Source organism: Haliaeetus leucocephalus, unplaced genomic scaffold (assembly GCF_000737465.1).
Source record: "Haliaeetus leucocephalus isolate CR32 unplaced genomic scaffold, Haliaeetus_leucocephalus-4.0 Scaffold140, whole genome shotgun sequence".
Taxonomy (NCBI): Eukaryota; Metazoa; Chordata; class Aves; order Accipitriformes; family Accipitridae; genus Haliaeetus; species Haliaeetus leucocephalus.
In genome coordinates this window covers 821,452-848,609 of record NW_010972576.1, presented here as the reverse complement: position 1 = coordinate 848,609, position 27,158 = coordinate 821,452, and the positions used below count along the sequence as shown (strand labels likewise).

The 27,158-nt window shown below is 36.8% G+C and overlaps 1 protein-coding gene across 1 annotated transcript in view; it reads left to right on the top strand.

Moving 5' to 3' along the window:
- The window catches only part of TLL1 (tolloid-like 1), a 139,612-nt gene extending 112,763 nt beyond the window's left edge, over positions 1–26,849 (top strand). The window contains exons 15-21 of the mRNA XM_010586065.1: positions 2,395–2,555; positions 5,495–5,675; positions 12,341–12,466; positions 13,861–13,988; positions 18,334–18,547; positions 23,779–24,029; positions 25,934–26,849. Coding sequence (XP_010584367.1) covers positions 2,395–2,555; positions 5,495–5,675; positions 12,341–12,466; positions 13,861–13,988; positions 18,334–18,547; positions 23,779–24,029; positions 25,934–26,068 — 1,196 coding nt within the window. The 3' untranslated portion in view covers positions 26,069–26,849. The remainder of the gene's footprint in view (positions 1–2,394; positions 2,556–5,494; positions 5,676–12,340; positions 12,467–13,860; positions 13,989–18,333; positions 18,548–23,778; positions 24,030–25,933) is intronic.
- The last annotated feature ends 309 nt before the right edge of the window (positions 26,850–27,158 follow it).

Below are 27,158 nucleotides of genomic sequence, written 5' to 3'. Positions count from 1 at the left end.
ATTCTATACATATTTCATATCAAAGGAAAGAAGCAAAAGCTTTTCATCATTATGCACCAATTATTGTTTGGGTTTTTATTCATAAACACCAATAAATTCAGGGATAGCACAAATTATTCTTATCTCAGTTCATCTGTTTGTTTGAGTAGTGAATGGAGTTTGAAAACTGGAGTGCTCAGAGTTACGGTTTTCTTCTGACGCCATTCACTGGTCTCTCTTTTTTCCAATTTCCTGGCTTTAATTCATGATTTGTCACACTTTGGGGTCGTTCTGCTTAGTTTCTTTGCACTTTTTGTTCTTTTGCTTTTGGTTCTATGGGGTTGGTTTTGTTTGTTTGTTTGGGGGGTGGGTGTGTGTGTGTTTGTGTGAGGTGGTGATAGTCCTAGGCTGCAGGCACGTTAGATTGTGGCTCTCATCAAGCAGGTTGGTTTTTCAGTTGTTGTACCCCTCCCTGCCCCCAACTTTAATAGTGAGCACATTGGAAAACCGATTTATTTAGATGTCTGCGTATTAGGCAGTATGCAGAAAGTGAGGTTAATCTAAGGGGGGCCATGAAGACAGAGGTTTGATCTCTGGGCCTTTAATCATAAGCCCAAATTTATGTAGGGAATATGGTTTAGTCTGCCTGCTGATCTGAGTCAGAATGTTAGGGAAGATTACTAGTCTTCCAGAAAACTCTTCCCGCTGCCTCTGAAGAATAAAGAAGGAATACCTCCCCAGCACCCAAACAGAAAAGCAACTCTGGTAAAAGGAGCAGTCACTCAAAGTAGTGCAGTGCAGCGTGGAGCAAAAACCCTGGGCTATCCCTAAAAGTATATATGCATTTGTTCCACGTGATGTAGCACTCACTGTATGTAGATACTGCTTGGGACTGCTGAATTAAAATCTCTGTGTAGTCACAGTGAGCATTACATCCTAGTTATAGTTTGGGAATTTGAGGGGTGATCTAGCTGTATTAATTCACACATGATGCCAGAGCAGAAGCTTCTAACTCAGAAACTCTGCCGAATGCTTCACTGCAGTGTTGACATGCACAGAAAATTGCTTTATAGTCATCCAATTCAAATCTCCCCTTGCTGGCAGCATATTAGAAAGCTTTAAGTTGGGGTTTTTTTCCCCAGTATTTCCACATTTCCTACCATTGCCTCAAGGAACAATGGAGTGACATTGAAAAGCAGAAATTGAAAACTAGCAGTAGTTGTCCTGAGCCAGACTAGATCATCTGGGGGTACAGCTTGTGTCATCTGAGTGCAGTGTCTAAACCTGTGCCTGTTGGGTTTTTTTCACACACTGGGGTGTGACCCAGGGTGTTAGTCCCCCCACCCCAGTCAGATCCTTTACGTGTATACCAAGAAGTCTTCAGCATGGAAAGCCTGGTGCCAGGAGGAAGACTGGTATGTGTCTGAGTTGGCCAAATGAGCCCTGACACAGAAACTGGAGAGTTCTCCCAGGTGTGTTAGATGAAGGAGATGTAGTGTGTGAGACCATCAGCTAGACAGGAATAGCCATTTTTTAAAGCATTCAGTGTTAGCACAGAACAGTTGGAAGAAGGTGGAGCTTTCCCCCACCAGCTCTTTAGAAACAGATTTGTGGATGATTTCCAGTGCTGTCACAGTGCTGTAATGGTATCAGTGCTGCAGAGTGTGATTGAGAACCACTGCAAATCCCATTGCTTTCCTTTTAAAAAATAAATAAATAAATAAATAAATTTCCACAGGTGGAAAAGATTAATGTGTTTATCCTTTGCTATCTGAACTGCATCCACAAACATAGTAGAGTATTGTTCTGTTGTATGGAGGTGACTATTCAGCATATATTTGGAAATAATAGGGTTTTTCTCTGTTACTTGAACATCCATACTTCAGCAAAAGTAATTGTGACTGAAGAGTACGTGACTGCTATTCCAAAGAAGTGACCCTATCTAGTAGGTTATGGGAGGCATATACAGCTATATGAGCTGAGACAGGTAGGGCTGATTCTGGATCAATAATTAAGGAGAGAAGCTGGGGGAATGCGAGGCGCATCTTAAGTAGTCCGTCTGTCAGAAGAGAGGTGGTCAAGGTCCTGGGGAGGGTGGTGAGGTCAGAGGACTTGCATGGGAAAGGCTGCGAGAGAATAACCAGAGTCTCTGGAGGGAAGGGAAAAGAATGAATATGATAACGCCTTGTGTAGTCCTGAAACTTATCTCTGTCCGCAAACCTGCAAGCTGTTCAAGATAGGGGCTGTCTCTTTCTCTTTGTTTGCACCAAGCATGATAAAACAAGATTCTGATTAGTCTGTCTGGGCATTACAGCAGTATAAGTAATGAAAGGACTGAATCTTCTCAGCGTGCTTCTGTTTATAGTAAAACACAGTTTCAGTCAAGAAACGATGCTCTCCCTTTTAATTTTACAGCTGCTTGCGGAGGACTCCTGACAAAGCTAAATGGGACTATAACCACACCAGGGTGGCCCAAAGAGTATCCTCCAAACAAAAACTGTGTGTGGCAGGTGGTTGCCCCAACGCAATACCGAATCTCAATGAAGTTTGAGTTTTTTGAGTTAGAAGGGAATGAAGTAAGTAACCGTGAACAGAACTGCACAGTCTGTTACACACTAAACAGTTTCATGAGCGTTCAAAAACAGATATTGTCTTATAAAAGGCTTGCTGACCTTTCATGCGCTGACAATAACCATAGATATTCTTGTTTTCATTTTGGGACCGTTTCTGGATTCTTTCAAAACAAACATGGAGAGAATAGCTCTCTTTTACATATCATCTAAATGTATATGTATTACAAGAAATTTAAAAGAAATGTTCTCTGTTGAGTCTCAGCTGACTTTTTTTTATCAACAAAGTAAAACAGAGCAAATGGCTGAGGCACATTGGAAAGAATTCAAGAGAAGAAAATCTGGAGAAACCAAATCATCTTTACAGGCAATGACTACAAAGAATACACATAAGCTGGGGTTAGTGACGGAGTGAGGAAGCATTTAAATCATTTACAAGTATCTCATGGGGGGAATATTTTAAAAGGAGCAGTACCAGAAATAAGGCACAATAGAACAGCAGCAGTGTTTGAGCTGGGCAGCCCTTGGAGGAATGGGGGATCTTGTCCCCAGGTTGGGGAGGGGGGCAGGGCAGAGCAGAGCTCTCCATGTGGTAAGGGCTGCTCCCTATAGCTTTAAACAAAGTGGTGGGGCTTGCAGTGTTTTTTGGGTGCAAATCAGTAAAATATGGGTTTCAACATCAACTTCTCAGCCTCTGTTCTGCTTCCTGGGCACTTCTCTGACATATCATTGAGTTGCCATGCTCTAGACATAATGTGCTGTAGCCATCAAGTTTATCTGGATATTCTTCACGCGGCGTTAAGAACCCAAATCCCAGGACATTATTTCTGACTAAATGAATTTGTAGCAACATATTTGATATGAGGATGGGGCATGTTTTGAGTATGAGATCTGAAGTGGCAAAGGCTGGAGTTTAATTTATAACTAAGAAACAAGTCAGACATGGTTTCTCTAAAATATCTTAAAATTATTTGCAGAGGAAGCAATGTGAGATTTTTATTTATTTTTTTTAAATAATTTGGGGTGGGTTCTAAGGTCCATGAAATTCCAGCTTTTAATGATTTATATGTTACACTCATGTCCTGTTATCCTTATTACAAGAACTGCAAAAAAGTGTAATAAAAATTTACAAATCCCAAAGATTTAAATTTAGTTACCACTTGAACAAATCATAAAACATTCTTCCTGCACTTTCTTGTACTTAAGCCAGATTTCGAAGGAAGACATCTGGGGTGTAATGAAGTTAAAACAGTTTTCTAAGGTCATACAAGACACATAACTTAAGCAGATATGATAAATACATACATAAAGTTTTTCAACATTTAGAACTTTGGCTTGATCCTCTCCTGTGCTACTAAATCTCAGCTTTATACTATTAAATAGTAGTTCTAAGAATGGTACCTGTGAAAATCAGAAGAAACATAATATCTGGAACATTCTAATATATTGTCTGAGTGCAGACATAAAATGTATACATTTAGCAAATGTTCTAAATTTTTTTGTTGTTGTTATAGGAGCTCCATTTAGGACCAAGTTTAATATGTCTTTTCAAATATTACAATTTTAATATTTTACAATTACATTTTAAAATTTTAATTTTACATTTAACTTGTAACATTTTTTTAAAATATAGTCTAGTATGAAGAAAGATAGACCTATCTGAAATTAAATTTCATTTCTAATCTAAAGCTATGAAACCATCAAAACTCACCAATATATTGCTGAAATTGCTGGGACTTATTAATGTTGTGAGCTATATTTGAATAGGAATTTATCTTGCAATCAATATAAATCAGCATGTGGCAGTAACTCAAGTTTTATGAATCTTTGTGTTCTTTATATTGTATAAAAGTAGTTTCAACTGAATTAGTCACTTAGAACTCTGCAACATATGAAAATTGTTCCAGTAACAATGAAGATTTGATCTACATCTAGTATGTATTATATTAAAAACAACTGGAAATGTTGACAATCATTTAATATTTCATAGGGAGAGGGAGCAACAAGGCCAAAACATCCTTTTCTGTAGTTCCACTGCAGCTCCCCTGACATTTCTTTTTTGACTAGAAATTATGATTTATCAAATACAACTTGGATTTAATGGACAATCTAAGCTCTGTATGAATCCTTCTGGCCACTGTTTTCTCTTAAGCTATTAATTGCAGACAACTGGGACATTTTTGATTAAATGATTGATAGTTGAGCCTAAGAAGCTTAGAAGTTTTTGGGTGGAAAGCTTTAGGTTGACCAAGGGATTATGCATTGAAAGTATTATCATGAGTAGTAGGCCTTGCATAAGGCTTTTTTATCACATTATTTTACTTTATTTTTAACCATTTAATGAAAATGAATGCATCAGCCTTCCAAATTATAGCTATGCTACTGTTAAAGAAAGCTGTATGGTTTAAATAGTGCAGATTTATATATTTGTAAATAAATGAATATGTCTTAAATACATTATGGTAAAAACTTATCTTGTAAGTTTCTAAGTGAAAATCAATAATTTTTAAAAATCTATGAAATGCAAGCAGTAGAAGGTTTGTAGGTTCTGGGTATGTGGTTTATAGCACAAAGGTACAATTTTTGGGGGTGAATATTTCTAGAGTTTAGTCTAATGTCACTGGAATTTTTACTTTTTAGATTAAATAGAAATGCTACTAAGCATCTTGAAATTTAGATACTGAACGCAGATTAGTATCTATCAAAATATAGTTTTGAATGTAATGCATAGTATAGCTATGCCTCAATGACCTTAAAATATTCTTACACAAAATCAGTGAAAGTTTGCAAGCATTTACAAATGTTTTCAGAGTCAGAGAAAAGTGAAAAAAGAAATCATTAATCTATTATTAAGCAGCATATACCAATCAGCGTTCTTGTATTTGTAAACAACTTCATGCTTTTCTTTTGGCTGGCCAAAAAAAAAATTTTCTTTCTTTTCTCAGGTTTGCAAATATGATTATGTGGAGATTCGTAGTGGCCTTTCTTCTGATTCTAAACTACATGGTAAATTCTGCGGTACAGAAGTGCCTGAAGTTATCACCTCTCAGTACAACAACATGCGAATTGAGTTCAGATCTGACAACACTGTGTCAAAAAAAGGCTTCAAGGCACACTTCTTCTCAGGTATAGAAAATTACTCTTGGGTACCTGTGAGTGCCTCTGAGCATACGCTGACTAGGTGGAGTGAATACTGTATTTTTGGTATGAAAGTGAGTGGCCTTTTCTGTTATAGTTTTCCTGGTAGTTTTGAATTTGTTTTATTTATACAAACATAAACCACTCTCCTGTCTTAAAATACTGTTCTGAATTCTGATGTCTGCAGAAAATATATGGAATGCATATACATATATATTAAATAACGGCAGAGGCATATAAACTTAGGGATATTGAGAAAAAAGCAAATTTACTAAGTGTTCCTAAATTTCAATTAGATTTCTTTTATCCCAAGTTTTGCTGCTGTTTTTTCAAATGCCAGTTGTACTGTGATATGAATTACGTACTGTGTACACTTGTATTTTTTTCACTCAGGTTTCTTAATATATTGCATTAGTTATGATATTACCACTTTGTGCTACAACATTTGTTTAGCATTATGGGTACTTTCTTGCCAAATTTTGCACTTCTTAATGTTTTGCAGAAGAACAGAGTTTAAGAACTTGCTTTTGTAAAAATATTAGTTAGTTATGAGTGTAATTGCACTGAGGCAGATCAGAGCAATGGAAGTTTATATCATCTGGGAACATGTGTTGTTGAATAAAGATAGACATGAGTGAAGCTGAAGATGTGAGGAAATATTTGCACAAGAGTGGTCTCTGCAATTAACCATTGAGACTAGACTATAATAATCTGGCTGTGGCAGGATACCACCTGGTGTTAGTAGTGGAATTTTGCTTAGTGTTTTTCTTGTGTGTTTACACACACACATATGCATAGGTATTTTGTCTCATGTAAAACAAAACAACAAAACAGGCCCTTCCACCCACCTCTCCAAGCTGGAAGTCATCCAGAAGCATTTGGAATTTGAATTCTGCCCCAAGTTTTTTGACAGCAGTTAAAAATCTGAGTCTGGAGAGTCCTGATTATGTTTAGCATGTAGCAAAATGTATTACCAGACACTGTTATTAGCATTCATTTGCTAAAATATTTTATCAAAGTTGAAATGAAATGGTATTTCATTGGCTAGCTTTAATAACTGATAACTTAACTATGACCAAGTAATAAGAATCGGTATATTGTATAAGTGATGTGGTTTGGAAATTGTCAAGACAAACGGTTTAGACTTTCAATGTTTTCTCATTATGACCGCTTTGATGTTTTTCTTAAGCAATTATGAAAGATGAAAAAAAAGTGTTTCACCTCATACAGGGAAATTAACAAACATTTTACATCCTCCAAAACATATTATTTTTTCTAGTAATCACATTTCTGTGGTCATAGTCTTTCACATTCATCTTTACATATAGTAACATGTTTTACTTTTAAATTTATATTTTACATTAGCAAGAAGCTTTCAAAGTTTACTCAGTATTTGTAGTAAATACCTATATGCACATAACAGAGCTTCCTCCAAGAAACACTTACACAACTAGTCATTTCATGTTGGTCTAGTAGTCTAGTGCCAGCAGGAATTGTCACATATTTTGACTTTTTTTCAAGAGTAAGTATTGACATGTTCCACTTCTAAGAATGCTCTGCAAATTAAGTTTGTTACATATTTTCAGGATCTATAAAGCTATGTCAGGTAAGATTGGCAATGATAGTTCTGCAATTTGTAAGCTCTGGAAGTCAGAAGTTCTGTTTTATGGACGTGCTGAACATTTATACGTTTATAGTCAGTTAAATTTTGTTTTTCTTTAAAGTGATAGTCAATTTTCACAGATTTATTTATTTATTTATTTAAATGATTGTTTAAATAAGCTGTTAATGTTCTGAGTGGGGTCTAGGAAGAAATCAGGCCAATGCTGTATGTTGGGGAAAGACTGGGCTATAATTCATGGAGTTATGGAGGCTGTATCAGCAGGAGGTTGTAATCATTTGGAATCATTTTTTCACTTGTGTTTTTCACTTCTGAATGAAATGTGTCCCCTCCCAGGTAAAAACAGCTTTTTTCCTGGTAATTTTAAAAAGATAAGTTTTAAATTACTCCATTGATCACCAGAATAAGTTCATTAGCCAGGGATAAATCTGAGCTAATGTGGTTTTTTTAATGAATAGAAATGCATTATGTGTCCTGGATATAGAATATATCTAATCCCCTTCAAAGAAAGATAGTTTGCAAATAATCTTTAACTGTGTAAGTATATAAATTCAGTGAATGCTTCATAACACATTTCTGCCATAATCTCTTCTCTCATTTCATACAAGTTTGGATAATTTGTATTTTATTGTTATTTTTTCTGAATTCTCTTTCAGCTGTTACCATTTCTAGCAGATTCTATTCTTCTATGTTATCTGGCTTTCCCCTTTTGACAGTATTTCCTGATCAAAACAGAAACTTTGTAATGCTTGAGACAAATCAAACTTATGAACTTAAAGTATCTAAAAAGAGGTTGTCATCCCTGAATATATTTCATCAGACAAAACTCTTATGGCTGTCAGAAAACACTGTTACTGTCTTACCCCTGAATTCTTTAATATGGACATAATATGCTATTGGTCTGTCAATGAAGAACAAACTTGAAACTTCAAGTATTTTGACTTCTGGGAGTTGATAGCTGATCACTGATCACTGTTCAGCTGATGTGTTTTTTTGTTTGGTTTTTTTTTTTTGCCTATTTATATACTTGTGTTCAGAATACAATACTTTCAGAATGATATCTGTGGAGAAATACTTAATGCTAGCATCTAAGATACTTAGGTACTTGCTGGAAGGCATTTAACACTTTTATTAATTAAATCACAATAGAATGTGTAAGCATTTAGTTATAAAGACATATATCATGAAAAAAAATCAGTAATGAGTAAAACACTGCATCTTGCAGTCTATTCACCAGTAAAGGGCATATGCAATGCTCAGCAAGAGAGACAGGTGGGTAAGTCAGATTAGTTTGAAGATGAGGAACTGTAATGTGTTCCTCAAGCACAGCCAAAGAACTTTTTTTTTTTTTTTTGCAAGTCTTTTGGTGGTGAATTCTGCAGCCACAGCTACAGTTGAGAAAGCATGGCCCAACTCCAGCTCAGATGACAGAAAGCAGTTTTTGGGTGGTTGGAACCCACTGTGATAAACTGTGAAAGCAAACAGTGACATAGGGCAACAGATGACCTGCGTTAGGAAGGTATTTATGTTGATATAAGACAACATGTAATTACATTTTTGGCTGTAAAATGGTGTTAACAGCCAGACAGGTGCTACTGGAAAGTGAGAAAAACTTTTTTTTCAACATTCTGTAAAATTTACATTTGATGGGACAGTTCTGAAGAAAGCTCGGTTGGGAGCCGTTGCAGGGATCTAACTAATCTCTAGAGACACTTGTGTATATTTATAATCAAGTTTATAAAGAGAAGAAACTAGGGAGTCATGATATATATATTTTTTTTTTTAAACTTTTATTAAAACTTTTTGGAATTGGATATTTGGCTTCTAAACTAAAAGCTTCCAGTAATTAGGGTTTTATTCTTTCTCCCTTTCTCTTTCTTCTGTCCTCCTCTCTCTCTTCTGCTTTTGTTACAAGACAGTGACCTATTGCAGTCTGCTGGGCCCATAAGACTGGAGGAGTGTAAAATAACTTCATGAATTTACTCTAGCCAGGAAAAAAGATAACAATAATATATGTTAACAAAAAATAATTCCGTGATTTTTCTGAGAAGATAGCCTAAAAGTCCTTGTGTAGTGGTATGATTAATACCCAGTGATACTATGTCACTAAACTGCTTCCAGTTATCATAGGTTTTAGAGTTACTTCAGTGTTTTAAATAAACATGATTCTTTGCATGACCGTTCAAAACATACATGGTGTTTGATGTAATATAGAAATGAGGTTTGTGGGGACATTTTTTCTTGGGTGATGATTCATTGAGCAGTTAAAAAGAGAAAGCTAGAATGTTTCTAGCCTTTTTGTTTTGGAGCACAAACTCATCTCTGGTGCCATCCTGGTACATTTTTTTCCACAGACAAGAAAGCTGCCTGCAAAGAGAAAATTTTTGTTTTTGCATCTTGCAAGGACTTGATACAGGTCCCTTCAGGCCGAGTACGTATTATTCACAGACTGGTGGCCTCTGAGGGTCTCAGAGGTACGACCATTTGTCCTCTGAATGATTCAATCTAACATTTTGTTGCGAATGGATCTTTCCCTGTTCTGAGTACTGAAATGAGAAAAGAAAGAAAGTATCCATTCAAAACTGGGAGACTCATTTCCATCTGTCAGCATAACAAATGGCTTTGTTTTTATATGGCAAAACATTTGTTCCTATAACTAATACAGACTAATTTTTTTTCATGAATTTTGAAACTGGGCAATCAATTTGACAGAAAGTCTGTTCTGAATTATGAAGTGTGAGGAAGGCTCGTTCAACAGTTGCATCCTTGATTAACCATGTACAAGTAATTACTGTAGTTCAAATGTGTTCCAAAGCTTCTCCTTTCTACCTTCTGTCCATTGTTATATCTCTGAGGAGGTCCAACACAGGACTGTTTGCTTATGCACTTGTCTCTAAAGAGATTATTTTACAGAATATAAGCTTATTTAATGTTAAAATACTTTTCAGTATTTTCACACAGTTTGGTAGAAGATGAAAATGGACAGGGCTTTTATTTAGAATTTGTATACCTACTCAGTACTCAAAAGCCTAACTTGAATGCATTTTGAGCTTGCCTTCCATTTGTTTTGTTATTTTGGTAGAAAACTACAAACTAATGCTTAGGAGGGGAAATATTGAAGAGTTTTGTTCATGTTACATCTAATTTCTGATTTGCTTGTTACTATTCTTCACTTGCAACATGGAATTAATTTATGATAGTGCTTGCTTTTGCAAAGATGAAAGATTATAATTTTTGTTTGAAATTAAATAGATTTACTACCTCAGTTTGGGACTTGCATTGCAGGGTGCATGAACAGTGTATTGTGAAGCTTTTATGCTTCTTTCATCATCAAAATGACAACTAGTATAAGCCTTTGGATCTACGATTCTGGGAGCTACCTATGTTTTTGACTGTTTCTTAATCTACAAATCTGTTGACATGTGCAGAAAGCTTCCAAAAACTTTCAGTGCAAAGAGATTTGAGATTTACGGGACAAAATGCAGTGGATACTTGGGTTTGACTTGCAGAATTTATCTATAAATGTACATTATTATCATGTATTATAAGTAGAAGCTGATTTTTATAGAAAGACCTGCAAGTCAATAGGTCAAGTGTTGCATACATTTTGGCAGATAAAGCTGATGTGTATGCAATTATAATGCAAACTTCCTTTGTTGTGTTACTGAATATGAGCATCAGTAAAGGCAGGGAAAAAACGGATGAGTAAGACAACAACAGGAGACTGAAATTATCCGTAGTGGCTTGTAATCTATAGAAATTCTTACTGTGCCTACTAAGGTCTGAAACATCACATGTTACCTTGTTTGGAGGTAATGCTCCCTGCTGCTTTCCAAGGTACATGTGGCTGAAGGGGGTGAATGCTCTGCATTCCAGCCCTGCAACAAATGGACCTCTAGGATGACCACAGTTTTGTTGCTCTTTTTCCTCTTCTCTTTTGCATGTTGTAATGACACATTTTGTAAGATATAGTTTCTTAATATGTGTGTGTGTTTATATATATTTATTTATATAGGCATATATTTTTATATCTCTGGATTTATATATATGTGTCTACACATATATATATAGGTGTATATATATGTATGTCTTTGTATATGTATATGTCAGGAGCAGTCTGCCTTTTAAATGGACCAGCCTCACCTAAAATGACAACAGCTGAATGACATAGAAGGGTGGCAGCTGAGGCTTCTTGCTAGAATGACAGCCTGTTAATCTAGTTTGGCTTTTGTCCATGCAATGACTTTGTAGCTGTTTAATGCAGGTCATATTTCCTCCCCTACTCTCTGCGTTACTCCTAACACACTAAAAGCTCTTTTGAAGGATTATATGTTAATAAACAGAACTGCATGCTATATTGTAGATCTCCTTGAAGTAACTAATGCCAATTTCTTTTGTGTTTTTCAATGAAATGTTTTTCTTTTTGTGATGTTCTGTAATGTCCAGATTCATTAAAAGTAAAGCACACTGTCACTCTGCTGGGGAAAAAAAATTAACTTACTAAAAAAGTTTATGTTAAATCCTTCTTTTCTCACATGTTTAACCTGCAGAGCTTGGAACCTTGTTTGGCCTACATGTTCCTTTCAACATAGCACCATTAAATTGTGGAATTTGCATAAAGCTGGAATACTTTGTGTTGTCCATAAATTATACTCCTGTTGTTTACTGAAATAAAGCTTTGGATGAGATATTTGTGAAAATTTTACCAGCTAGACCACTTGAAAGAGTAAATGCTGGCAACTGTCTTATGTCCTTTGATTTTGTTTGTTTGTTTTAGTAGTGTTCCTCTCCCCTAGGAACTACCTCTCATTTCCTAGAAAGATGAGGCAAACTATTTGTGCCATGGTGCAAGGTTGCAGGCTGAGCAATGAGTGGCTAGAACTAAGGTACAACAAAACTGCCATACTGAGAAGAGTGACTGTGCCTTAGTTTATCTTCTTCTGGACTCAAACACTGTGCTAAACCTTTTTCTTTTTTGGTAACGAGAAATACTGCTAGTTGTGCTTACCTGGCCTTGTTATGTATTTCTTAGACAAGGATGAGTGTTCAAAGGACAACGGTGGCTGCCAGCACGAGTGCATCAACACAGTAGGAAGCTACATTTGCCAGTGCCGAAATGGATTTGTGCTACACGAAAACAAACATGACTGCAAGGAGGGTAAGTAGTGAGGTATTTGAATAGTTGATTATACAACTGTCTTGCAGAAAGCTCTCTGCAGCTCTCCTTCTAAAGAAAAGAAAGGAAAGAAAAAGATCTCGGTAATGGGGGCTTAGACATTTGGGCTTAAACACTCCCGCCACCCCCCCTTTCCTATCCTCTCCATCCCCAGCATGTGTGTGGCTGAGTTTGAGGTCCACAGGAATGCAGTTTGGAAAACTTGGGATCATTGGCAGGGAGTGCTACTTTTAATAGTTCTGTGAAGTGTAGAACATTTAAAGCTGTGATAGAGTATTTATCTAACGCTGTATTAAACACAGGGATAGAGTTTCTGGAGAGAAGCCTGGTAAAGTTGTCATTTGCTCCTATCAGTAGCTGTTTCCTCGCAGTCAGGTTGAAACTGTATCTGCCCTTTCTGGGTCTATTTTAGAGGACATATTCAGACAATCTAAATTCCAGTCAAGTCTTTCTTATTTGCTGTCTCAAGGTGTGGCTACCTTCAAGAAAACAGTAGGCTTTGGGGCTTAAGTAGAATTTAGATTATCTGCAAATGAACCTCAAGCGTGCAGTATCATATGAGCTACTGTAATTTCTGAAGGCTGTATTCTAGCATGGATTTAATTTGTGACTAAGGATGTGCCCTTTGTGAATCACTTACATTTTCACTGGTGTTGGAATGATACTTGCCTGCTCTAAAAGATTCTTGTTGAATAATTCTCTGATATTTATAAAGCAATTTGAGATTGTTAAAAAACTAAATATAAAAATGAAACTAGTTTCTTTCTTGCCTTCTTTAATTTTTAGTTCTTTGTATTTATTCAGAGATGCATTTCTGGTGATTCAGTTATGACGTGAATGACTAAGCTGTTCTTGGTACATACTCACAGTTTAGTCTTAGCTGTTCTCTAGTTGTATATATGTCCCTAGAAACTGTGGTTTAGAAACCAAAATGATTGCTTTGTGGCTGCAGTATGAAAATTAGCAAGAAGAGACAAAAATAAATTGTTCAAGAAATATAATTTGAAGTTGGAGTAGCAACACTTCTCATATGGATTTTCATACTTACTTGTATGTAGAATGGGGAGAATAGCAAACTATTTGATTAAATTTTAATACTTATGTATATTCCTTCATAATGTTTTTTCAAAAAAAAGGCCATCCATTGTAAACAACACTGTATGTTTCACAGTAATCAATAAACAAGCATGCTGGGTTAATTGCCATGAATTGTGTGCCAAAGGGGAAGAACACGATCGTGCACACTGAAGAGCATGCTTAGACGTCCCGCTAAAGATCCTTTTCATTCAGCGGGTCCCCTGACAAAAAAGAGTACTTTTCTGGCTACCTCTGAATGCAGACCCCCAGACTAACTGATGCTATCACTGTTGGCACAGCTGAGTGTGAACAGAAGATCCACAGTCCCAACGGCATCATCACAAGTCCCAACTGGCCCGACAAGTATCCCAGCAGAAAGGAGTGCACATGGGAAATCAGTGCCACCCCTGGGCAGAGGGTCAAATTGGTGAGTTTCTGCCTACCCTTCCTTTTTCTCTTTTCGTCCACCACACCTGCTTCTCAAATGACTACTCAATGATACGAAACTGTTACTAAACTTTACTATCCGTTTGCAGCCCAGAGGTAAACTGTTTTAAAAATCTGCTGACTCCTGTCCAGTCCTGGCTAACTGGGGCTACTCAGTATCATAGAACTGTGAATTTAAGTTTGTGGTGATTGTAAATACTCTGGACAGCAAAGGGCAGGAGGAATGCTTTCCTTCTGTCAGACTTTACTATATCATTGTTGCAATTAATAAAATTTGCAAAAAGTTTTGACAAATATGGCAGAGGCCATTTATGTAAAATCCAACATACAGAATAAGCAAAATTAGAAATTATGAGCAGTCCTCTCCACACACCTTTTTCATTCCTGTTCTGTAGTTTTCGAGGAGGAAAAGAAGATACAGAAAACAGACTTCTCATTTAAAAGTGGCTCCAAATTTTAACATAAGTAGAAGCTGGCTGAGGACAGTGCTGGTGGCTGAAGACAGGCTAGCAGAGCTTAGGGAGCTTTGCAGACCTACTGAGGTTACGTAGCCTCTGTACAAAGCCAAAGGCACAGACCTGCCCAGTGGGCTTTTCAGCTTTGAGCTCAGCCCCAGTGTTCCTTCAGCCAGAGTACTCGGGACAGCCACAACAAAAGCTGGCCATACATATTTTAAAATCTGATAAATTGATTTAACAAATGTTTTGGAGCAAATAAACTTGAGAGATGTTTCTGCTTCAGAGAGGTAGAAGAAATAACCAATATTGATGCAGGGATGAAAGAGGTATTGTCGTCTCATAACTGCTGGCCTCAGCCAAAACCATAACCCCTGTTACTGGTGCTGATGTGAGATTGTGTATTGATCCCTGTTCACCAGAAGTAAAATGGTTAAACTGTTCTGGGGGTGTGGGGGTGGGTGGAAAGTGAGTGGTGTGCATGCTCTGTCCATTCAAAGGGTGAAAAAACAGGTTTTTGATTCAGGCGGCCTTCCTACTGCCACTTCTGAGCAAGCATTCTTCATCCTGGCTGAATAAACCAAAGCCAGCCAGGCATGGGCATATTACTGTAAAAGCTTCTTCAGTACTTTTAACCTCAGCAGGCAAAATTCCAGCATTCAGATTTCTTTAGTGAAATATCACATCATCTGTTTTAAAAAAAAAGAGGTTTATATTGGCTTTTGCCAATAAAATTGGAAAAAATTAGACAATTTTACTAGATAGACTTTTCAAAAATACCTCCATCATTTAGAGTCTGAAATTCACTTTTCTGTGCAAGTCATTAGGGTCAACCTACTAAATTCTGAGTGTATAATATCCTTAAGGTCTGTCTAGTACAGCAAGATGCCTTATCAATAATATTAATACCATGCTTGCACTACAGGTAAATATTTTTTCTTGGACTTTCACACCATATTTAAGTTTACTCCTCACAGTTTACTTAGTCAAATTGAACAAGGAGAAAATTGATTTCTTCATGGTAATAAAACACATGAATTGAGGCCCTCATTTTTTGAGGGTTGTATGTGCAGAAACTAATCTTTTGTTGTGATTGCTCTCACTCTGATAATCATTGAAAAGTCTTTTCCCGAAAAGCTTCAAGTTAGGCATTTGGTGTAATTAAGAAGCCTATGAAAAAAATGGTATGTACTTCAGAATTTTTAAATGAAATGTGTAGATAAAGATGGCTTTGAAAATGTATGTAGCAGAGAGCGCGATTTTCATAAGCTAATCAGCCGGATGTTTATAAGAGACAGACTTAAGTGTCCCATTCAGGCAGCTATCCATAAGTGCCACCAACGTATCTACTCAGTTGAGTGCTATAGATAGAAAGAGCTGGATGTTCAGAAGCTATATGTAATGTTTCTGAATACCATTCCTGCTAACGAGACAATCAAAATGGGGACTGTACTCATGTTGTAGTAGGTATTCAACAATATTTGTCCCAGGAAGATAGAGTGTGATTTAATTATCCTGCCAACTTTATGAAATTGTCTGTGAACCCTGTTGGCAGCAACTATTCAGTTACGTTCAACTTTAAGGAAAGTTTGTGTCAGTTCTCCTCTTTCAAGCCTGCTCTTAGTTCACTGCTGGGAACTGAATGCTTTTTAAAAAAAAATGGAGATTGTCTATGGGTATTTTGAAATATCAGGCATTTTGAGCTTTTAAACACTTAATATTAAGATCTGCTTTTCCTTTAAAAAACAAATTCCTTTCATTCTCTTTGTAATTGCTAGAATCAATTGCTAGACTCACAACAGATTTAGGACTTTTTTCTGTTCTTCTTTGTGGGACCCAATATACATGTACTGTTCCCCTGCAGGCTTAGGAATCCCAGTGATAAGTCAAATATTAAAAATAACAGGTGTGTCTTACAGTTCATGGTAAGAAGTGCTTCCTAGAGAGTGGGGTTTTTTTGGTACTGATGAGAAGTGAACAAAACTGATACAATTTTCCTCTAAAAGAAAACGAAGTTCTGCAGGCTGTTCTTGGATCACATCTATTGCTCCCATTGATTCCAAGTTGGCTTGACTCAATCCTATATTTAACTAACTCCCTTACAGTTAGTCTGTCAGCTTTCTGCCTTTTTTTTTTTTTTTTTTTAATCCGTCAGATTTTATTTGGGTATAAATGACAACACGTACTTGGCATCATAAAAGTAGGATGGCTGACTACAATTTAATAGCAGCAGGAGGGACTGCTGTACAGCTGTTTTCACTGCCTCTGCAGTTTCAATCCCTTCACATAAAACCCCAAACTTTCCTGTAGAATTAAACCTACATCCACTGCATCATGCAACTCTTCACTTTTCATAATACGAAAGTGTTGTTCTGAATATTCTGGTTCTTTGGGCAAAAGACTTTGTGTTAGCTCTTTGTATTTCCTTTAGATCAGCTGTTAATATAAATTACCATCACATTTCACACTGGCTGGATTCCACAAGGGATTCATTGGGTCAGATTTGCTTTGGTGTACCAGACAGAATGCATAATTATGATATTTGCTCAGTATTTGACAGTTCAGTATAATTCCTTTGAATTATTGCTTCTTAATCCTTTAGAGTGGCTTTGGCTTTGTTTTTTTTTTCATGAACGGTCAGCTATATGACTACTCATGGGAACATCTATAGTTAGTGGTTTTATGCTATTTTGTTGAACAAAACAGATTTTGAATTTCACCTTAAATTGCAGGTTATTTCTGAAAATTCAAAGTTGTATATGTATATTACCTTCTCAGTGTTTACATGAGAGAAAATTACCAGATATTAAGCTTTACTCTTTCATATTTGAAAAGCAAGTATTAGTTGTGTGTGTTTTAACATTTTCTGTAGGGTATGGCATACACCTTTCAGAAATGCCTTTGATTGGACACTCTGAGTTTGAGAAATCTAAATTCCAATAGCTTTTAAAAGTGAGTTGGCCAGGGTCTGCTCCAAAGGACTTGAAATTTACAATTTTTAATAGACCTGAATTTGTCCTTACAAGCTGCCATGAGCACCGAGACTGAGAATCCCTAGGAGCTTAGAAACTAAGATAAATGCTTTGAAGTGTAGAAGAAACATCACAGATGTGAAATGAAATAAAATTTGTGAGCCCCAGTTTGTGTTCAAACTATGGCAGCAATTTGAATTTTCTTGGGAGAGCTGAGGACAGCAAAAGAGTCTGCTGAAGTTTTTTTAATAAACAATCAACATAATTTTGTTATTTTTCACAATGATTTCGCTAGCAAAACTGTGGTCTGAGCATGAAGGGTGCAGCCTGAAATAGTGTTGTAATAATAAAAAATAGATCTCTAAATAATAGATTAGAAAATATAACTTTCATGCATAACCATTCATGTGGAAAGGTCATTCTCAAAGGCTTTAGTTGTGTTGTGAGATAAGTTTAAAAAAAAGGGGGGGGGGTGCATTATGTTTCACAGATGTTTCAATCAATCCTCAAGTATCTTAGGAACCAATAATTTCTAGCTTTTTGCTGGTTTGAATGTTCTGTGAAATTTGGAATAATCCTACAAACAGTGCAAATTCAACAGAAAGGCCACTATTCTAGATTTAATGTTCTTTTATGGATATTCATTGGCTATAAAAATTATAATCCCTTTCTGTATGAAGGGTGATGCCCTCTTAAAGTTCACTGTCTTGTTATTCCACTTCTCAAAATCAGTATGTTATTCAAAGTTACAGGCTTGTAGGGGCAGTAACGTTAAATCTGTCATCTTAACTACATCTACTTTGTATTCTGAAACATACTAACAGTACATATGTACCATATAAGTACAGTAAACACAGTACTACATTGAGTCATTTTGCTTTTTTTTTTCCCGCCCCAGACCTTCAATGAGTTTGAGATCGAACAACATCAAGAATGTGCTTATGACCACTTGGAAGTGTTTGACGGTGAAAGTGAAAAATCACCAATTCTGGGACGCTTGTGTGGCAATAAGATACCAGATCCTCTTATTGCTACTGGAAACAAAATGTTTCTCCGCTTCATTTCTGATGCATCAGTTCAAAGAAAAGGCTTCCAAGCAACGCACTCTACAGGTCAGAAAATCAGGATGTGCTTTACCGATAACTTCCCCTTTGTTCTTTAGTGGAAGGTATTCAGTCATTTATTTTATAGGAATGGGGTGAGTTAACAGATAAGACAATGTTACAACTAAATCTAATGAAACCTTAAGAACAGTAGGAAAAGTCTGAGATTGCAGAAAGTATTCTTTAATATTTTACACATTTCTTTCTCCTTCTCCCTCTCTCTCATAGGTAAGCAGTTAAAAGATATTGAAACAAAATCCAATAAAATGAATATATTGGCATAGACAATCTGAGATATTTCTTAGGATTCATGCCATTAGTTTGTAAAAGATTCAATAGCTTTTCATTGTAGTTGTAACAGCAATACTTCATGGGTGCATGTGATGCACCTCCATTACTTTCCTGTTCTAACTTAAACAAAAGTCGGGGGTTTGTGTAAACAGCAATTACTTTCCAGTAGAGCTAAAAAGCAAAGACAAGGCAAAGAAGAATAAGAAAAAACAATACTGAAGACTTTCTTAGGACCTTAAGAATACCATCTCCTTCATATTTACCATTTAATTTTGTTCTTTGGCAGAAATCACTGAAAATAGTGTTTGGCAATTGCATTAATAGATTTCTTGGGACATTTTCCTAGTGTGTACATTATTTCCCCGACGTTGCTTGGCTTACAGTGGCCCCTAGTGCTGAATCGCTGAACTTCCAGTGCCTGCTGTAAGACGAGGCGGTTCTGAGGTTTTTTTGGTTTTCTTCTTCAGCCATAATGTCTGTCTTTACTTTCCAAAGTTCATTCTTATTCATCCATTATTTGGCAATAAATATTAGTACAGAAAATACTTATAAATATCTGTGCTAGTAGATAAGGTTTACTGACCGACAGCAGTTATTAATAGAAGATAGTAGTCAAGGTGATTTAGTCACTGTTAATATCATTTGATATTACCCAGAGTATCCATCAAGTTGACATGTAGTGCTTAGCTAACAAATCCTCATATATCAATGTTAGCATTTTCTCTTTTTTCCCCTTCTGCTTTCTTAAGAATAATTCTAATACTTTATTAATTTAATTTCCCTTTTAGAGAAAGACAGTAAGTAACAGTATATGAACTATTCACTCTTCATGATCTGGGCCTGGAATGTGAAAAGTTTAGCTACCTGTAATTCAATTTGTTTTTCTTGTGGAAAATCCTCTTTTACAAGCATGCCATTGTTTGCCTTCCATGCCACAATAACCCCTTCTCTTAGATGGAAAATTAGATAGAAATGGTAATAATTACTCATTTTTAAATTACCTCAGGGTAAATAATTAAAGGTCAGAACTCTTGTTAGAAACAGGTGTTGTAAAACTACTGTCTCATTCTTCTCACTTTCAATTTGCAGAATTGGAGCAGTCACTATGTGAAAGAACTTCAAATGTATACTCCCTAACTTCTAAAGATTGCCAATTTTGTTACGACGTGCTGGAATTTCCCTCATATCTGCTGAGTTTTATATGCCTTAACTGTAAAAACTTTCTTAGCATGCATAATAGTGCTTTTCTGAGAAAGTCTGAAGTATAAAATCTGCCCAGTTTTTATAATGTTGTAAAAATTATAGCTTGCCTTCTTAAGAAAGGACATTTATTTCTGTCAACTGCTGTTGCACAAAGTTCTCACTAAGTTGAACAGTACATCACCAGGTTGTGCTTTGAGGTAGCGTTTGAATGAGAGACAACTCAGATCTTGCAGCCTTTTCCTGCAGTCTTGAGCCTAACACAGATGCTCCATGGGAATTTTACCTCTGTGCTTTGGATGCACATGTGAGTGAATAGATATCTAACAAGTGTATAAACAGTGGATTGTATTTCATTATTTTATTTTTTCTAGCAAATAATAATTGGCGGTATGCAATGGAAGTAGGCAAGGTTGCACTCAATCCTGCATAGCTGTGCAGACAGACAGGGAGAGCTGAGGAAGCTGCTCCCTTCACTTCTGACCTGTTGGCAGATTTCGCGCAGTAGAAGGACTTGTGTAGTATAACAGCAGTGAAAGAGTAACTGGATGCTCTGCTCAAAGGTGTCTGTGCTGCTGTATTCCTGGCATCTTCATGATGTAATGGCCTCATATTGTAGTAGATCCTGATGCTGATTCTGATTTCCCTTCTGTGACACTTTTTGGCTTGAAATGCTATCCAAATTCCAAATTTCCATTGAACATTTCAAAAAAACAGGATAGAACTGTAGCAGCAGAGGCAGTAAAGTTCCAAAAAAAAAAAAAAAAAGGATTGGATAGAAAGGCTTCCCTGGGTACAGCAAAACTTATAAAATGCTGCTTTTAAAGTGCAACACAGTTTTAGAAAGAGATTATGTTATATTTTCCCCTCTCAGAAAAGGCATAACCCATCCAGAAGGAATTTATAAAAACGCTCCTGACAGAGCATTAAACATCATTGCTCAGGGGGTGATTTGGTTGCCTTAACACAGGCAACTAAATCCCTTCTGTATGGCCTCATTTACATTGCCTGGCCTCCAGCCACTGCTGCAGGAGGTTGCAGGTCTGCTGTAGGTCCTGTTCCTATCTGTCAACCCTCGGGGGATGTCTCTGACAAATTTGGACATCTCAAATATCACTCAGTTTAGGATGCTGTGTTGCTTCCAAAATGACTGTAATAATTCCGTATGGCAATGTCGAATCAAATTTATAACGTTGCTTCACTAGTTCGGGTAGTGTGGGTTTAAGCTTTTCCCATCTGTCCAGCTTGTTAAACAGCCAAGAGACTACCGCTTGATTTGCTCTTATGGTTGTAAGGGTTCTAGAAGCCCCTAGAAAGGTCAGGAAACACGAGGAGGGTTTTGTTCCTTAGCTGATCTAGGAAAAAAGTCTTTCACCCAGGGCTGTCAGATCGACAGCATTTGACAAGTTGGACATATGCCTGTACAGTTAGATGTGTGCATCGTACCTACGGCAGAGCAGACATACCTGCGCAATGGAGAGCATGATGGGTGGTGCAGCTAGGTTAGTGCTGGTATCAGGGCTAAGCAAGCGGTGCTGCGTAGCACTGCGCTGTTCTGTGCAGACCCATCACAGCCTGTCCCACACGTCCTAATGCAGCGCGGCATTGTGCTGGCTGGATGTAGACTTTTGAAACTACAACTTAGTCCTTAAGAAATTTAAAATTTGACTTGTGATTTCTAAATTCAGTACTTTATCCTAAAATATAAGGCTATAATCCGTGGGAGAAAGGCAGGGGAAAGTGAATTGCCATTTTCTGCCATTGTTAGTATGGCGACAAGATTCCTTTAAACTCCTGTCCGCTGTAGCAAGCAGAGGGAAAAAATGCAGACAGCTCATTAAACATTTTCTCCTTAGCAGCTGTTCCATATCTGAAGCGGGGAGATGTTCTTAATGTTGGCAACAGTCCTGTCAAAAAAAAAAAGAGGAAGTAAATGAAATCAAGAAAAGGAAGAAAAAAAGGGGTGTGCGTGTGAAATCAGTATATTAGAATACCAATAACTCTTTGAACTATCCAATTTGGCAAATTTTCTTTATTATGTGCTCCTATCTGTTCTTTAAAAGCAAAAAAAATTTGAAATTTCAGGTTGAACAGCAGTTCATGCATAATGGATTACTCTACTTACATAATTTATATTTCCTGTTTTGATTCCTTCATTTCCTTATTAAGAAAAAACCACACACGTTTTTAAAATATAAGGATTTGCTTAATACTGTCATTAACTCCCGGGTGAAATGTGACTCCTCACAATATAACATTGCAATTCATCGTGTTTAATGTGGGTGGAGTCCATGACGCTGAAGTCAAATTCAAAGTATGTCTTCACCAAAGCTTAGAAATGTTTGAAACTTGCGATTTGTTTCAGGTTATTATAAAATGATCAACTTATAATATCTACATTTGATCAAAATGCAGATAGGATTATCTATTCATTTATTTATAAAAATTCAATCTAAACTTATGAATCTCAGGTGTTGGTTGAAGCTCATTTGCACTTGGTGTTTTTATGGGTGCTATAAGGGATGGTTTGTTCCTGATGAGAAACCAAAACTAAATTATGCTGTTTTCATTGAAATCCTTGTACCCATAAAGTAAAAAAGCCTCCACGCATCTCATGGAAACATAATAAACAATTCATTTTTTCTTTTAGGTACAATTTTCCATCTGTTTTTGTTGCATTGCAATAGCCCTTTTAATTGGCAAATGCATAAACCCTATACATTTAGGTTACTGTAGAAGCTGAATTCACTGGCTGTTTAGGATAGAATACTAGTTTTAATTATAGCTGCTGAAAATATTTAGAAAGGGTAAAGTACTAGCCACTGTATTTTTTATTTTTTTCTTTTGTTCAGTGCATTTTCAGCAATTTCTGTTCTCCAGCAAACTGGCTAAAGAACAGCTTATTCAACTATATAGTAAAATTAATTCATATTTAAATTATGAACTTTTTGAGCAGTTATAAACAAGCTCTAAAGCCCCACATACATTTTGCTACTGTGTAAAAATAGAGATTTATACTGAAATAATGGCTTTGTCATAAGGCAAGGATTTCCTGCTCAAGACTTGCCTCAAGAGGAGGCTTTCAGCTACAAGACTTTCTCTGGTAGCAGCAGCTTTCTCCCGGACACGATGTTTTGCAGATTAAGACCTGCTCATGCCCATGAACTATGCAGCGAACAAGCTAGCGAGCTTGGCAGTGGTGTTTAGTGTTGAGCTGGCTCTCCAGGCACTGCATGATGGTTAAAGCTGACACTTCTATGAAACACAAGACTTTTGCACTTGATCGCTGATTACATGTGTGCTAGAGCTGATCCTCCACTGCCACTTGCAAATGGTGTCGTTAACCCATGTGGAAACGTTGTCACCACTGAAATGTGGATGCCCCACCTACAGCACTTGCTTTGCTGGCCACAGGCACCTCTAACATGCCTACCCAAAGAATGTCCTACCACTTGAACTACATTCCTTATGACTTTGGTGTTCCCTGTCTTTTTGTCTTTCACTTGAAAATTATGAAATATGCTCAAGTCTCTGTAGTTATAAAACAGAATTTATATAGGAAAAACTCAGAATGAGGGATTTGTATTCATTCTGGGTAGTACTTCACTCTACATCTTGTTTGATTGAGCTGCTTGTGGTATAAAAATGCACTCAGCCTGAATAAGGCTGGGCATCTATGAAAAGAAAATGCTAATTTGCACTGAATAAGCTTCTTCGTCCTTTTTTTTCTTTTTTTCCCCTCCGTTTAGAGTGTGGTGGTCGGCTGAAAGCTGAAACCAAGCCCAAAGATCTGTACTCGCATGCTCAGTTTGGCGATAACAACTATCCAGTTCAGGCAGACTGCGACTGGCTCCTGGTGGCAGAGCGCAGCTGTCGAGTCGAGTTAATGTTTCAGACTTTTGAGGTTGAAGAAGAGGCAGACTGTGGTTACGATTATGTGGAGCTATTTGATGGTCATGATAAGACAGCTGTAAGACTTGGTCGATTTTGTGGATCTGGGGTAAGTAACCAGGTACTAAACTTCTTTTTACTTCCACAACAAAAACAAGAAGAAAGACAGGGCAGAGGAAGGAAGGGGTCAAGAAGGGAGTGAGGTTCACTTACTACACCTTATAATGAAGATACTAGATTATCTGCTTCAGATTTTTTTTTTTTTTAATATAAATTTGCAGGCTTGTAGTACAAACATTCCCTTGAAATATTTTAAACAATAAATATTCTTATCTAGTTTTTGACCAAAGTATCGTAATGTTGTGTCAAAATGTAGGTAGCTGACAGTGGAGTGTGTAACAGCACCCAAAAAATAGTTAGCAGCTTTTTCCCTTACAGAGAGAGAAACGTACTGGTGTTGAAAATTATCACATTAAAATTCTTTCAATTTGAAGAAGTCACATTTTATGGGGGGAGGGGTGCTTGGGAAGTATTTATAATATGCTTACCTACTATTTAAATCTGATTTTAGGGAAAAAAAGTGCTCCTGAACTGTGTGCTTAATATGGGCCTTAAGAAAGCCTTGACATCCCATATGCATCTCTGACATGTTTTGACTGTGAGGCAGGGAGGAAATTGGCCAGGTGACATCCTGAAAAAGATATATATTATTTCTCCTTTTAGACTTGTATTGTTCTGTGGGCTGCCTGTTTTGTGAAAGCTGGTGCAATGATGCCACAAGTCTTCATCAATTCTTTATATGTGTTCAAAATGCAGCACACTTTCATACATACACTCTTTGCCTAGATAAAAGGTTTGAAAGACTCTACATGAGATGATAGGAGCTCTTAATTAACCACATGCCACTTTTTTGATTCAGCCACAGTGCTGGATCAAACATCCCAGTCATTCAGACAAGTTACCTGTAAGTTGGCTTAAATTGTTTTAGGGCATTTTTGAACACTTAAAGATGCAGGAAAGGTGCTACCACTGAACTGTAGGCAACATATTCTAATGAAAATGAATCAACTGAGCCCAGCATCTACTAATTTACACAAAACAATATTTTTCCTTGCAAGTTGCCCTATTTTACAAGTAGGAGAGCAGCAAACTGGAGAATAGCCCAACCTTGGGTTGAAATTTATTTTTTGGGGGGGAGGGTGGTGGAGGGGGTGGTTGGGTTTTGTTGCCATTGTTTTGTTTTGGTTCTGGTAAGATATTGATGAATGGCTTCAGAGGCCGCATAGGAAAGACGGGAAAGACAGGATTAAATAGAAAAGCTATTGAAAGCAAAATAATCCGAACTGAAGTGAGAAAAAGGCACTATAAGTATATATTACCACCTTCTCAACTTTAGAAAAAGGACTTGGTAGTTCAGCTGGTACTTCTGATAAATGTGCTTCAGTAATAAAACAGGCCATCATGAGGGTTATGAAGAATATGATGGAAAAAAGGTACTGGAGTCTGTTGTTCATCTAAAATTATATTGTGTATGGTCCTGCCCAGTCACTTACATGACTGCAGCAGAACTATAGAAGACATCTGGGAAGGATAAAAGTATGAGGAGCTTTGTTTTCTTTGTCTCATAAGAAAAGATTGCAGAGATACTCCATACAAATTGGAGAGGTCAAATCAGACTCAGAAAGTATGATGCCACATTTATTTAGATTGTGCAAAAAGATGTTTTCAGGCCCAGAGCTCAAGATTGAAAGAGTGCACATTTCTGCCAGCAGATAAAAATTCAAACATCATGATTTAAGCTGACCTCCAGCTTTTAGGTGTTTAGGTTGTCATTTCCTCAGTCTGCCACAAAAATTCCTAGCCTATAATTGAGAGCTGACTGAGATAGAAGTTTTCTGTCACACAACAAGGCTTAACAGGAAAAGAGAAATATCCATAAGAGAAAAAATGTGAATGAAGGGGATAAATACACAGAGTGGACAGATAATTTATTTGTTTATTCATTTATTTTAGCCACCAGAAGAAATTTATTCAGCAGGGGAAGCTCTTTTACTTCACTTTCATACTGATGATACAATCAACAAGAAAGGATTTCATATACGATACAGAAGTATAAAATATCCAGATAGCGTGCACACCAAAAAATAACACAAGAACCTCTATGCCAGAAAAGGAGAGTGAGAAAGAAAGAACGCACAATGGAAAGGAAGGAAGGCGTGTCTTTTTTTTAAACTGAAGTTATTAGCACAAATGTTTTATATGAGTTCAGTTGAAATGACAACTTGTAAGACCAGAGACTGAAATAAAATAAAAAAACAAAATCACCTATCCCAGTGGAATAGTCAAGATGATGATGTGCAGACTCCATACTTGACTGTCTCTGCAAAGCTTGTGAAAGGACTTTGCATGCAGGGAGAATATAAAAGCTTTTGTTCATGGTTTGACATTTGTCATAGATGCGTGCAGATTCAATCAGTTGCATTCAGGGGAAGTGACCCTGCAGACCGTTCTTCCTTCTGATAATTGTATGGTGTCCAGGAGGGGAAAAAAGCTCTTTCAGGTCACACGCTCAGAATACTGTCCTTATATCTAGTTGCTTTGACTTTGTATCCTGCAGAAGGTGTGTACAAGGACTTGAAAGAAGATATGAAACGAGAAGGTCTTCCTGCATTGTTCTGTATTTTTTTACAAATTCATCTGTCATATCAGGTTATCAGTGTTTTGAAACTGGAAAAATCCTACTTCTGAAACATAACTGATCTTTAGAGTATTTTGTTTTACTAATGACTGAGAAGTCTGAACTGTTACATCAGTCATCACTAGTTGACCAATCACTAGTTGACTGAATTTGAACAGTGTAAGCATCTGAAAATGTTTCGTTTACTGGTTAAGTAAGCTATCTCTGATGATGTGCTCTTATTTTGCACTGAACATAGAAAGAGACTGAGATGAAAACCTGTCCCGAATCAAAATCTGTGTCCATGAGAAACAGAAATAGTCAAGGATCATCTGAAACTCCTCCTACTGAATTTGTTTTCAGCAGTACATTTGGAACCACTACTAAGCTTTATTTCTTCAGACCTCTTTGTGAATGAGCTAATTGTCTGGTTTAGCTACTCAGAAATGAAGCTGCAGTAGTATCCAAGAGGGAGGTTTCCCAAAGAGGTTTTTTTCTGGGAGTAAGAGTATCTGTGATGGTGGAAAAAGCAAATCAAAACAACAGACCCAGGATTTGTTT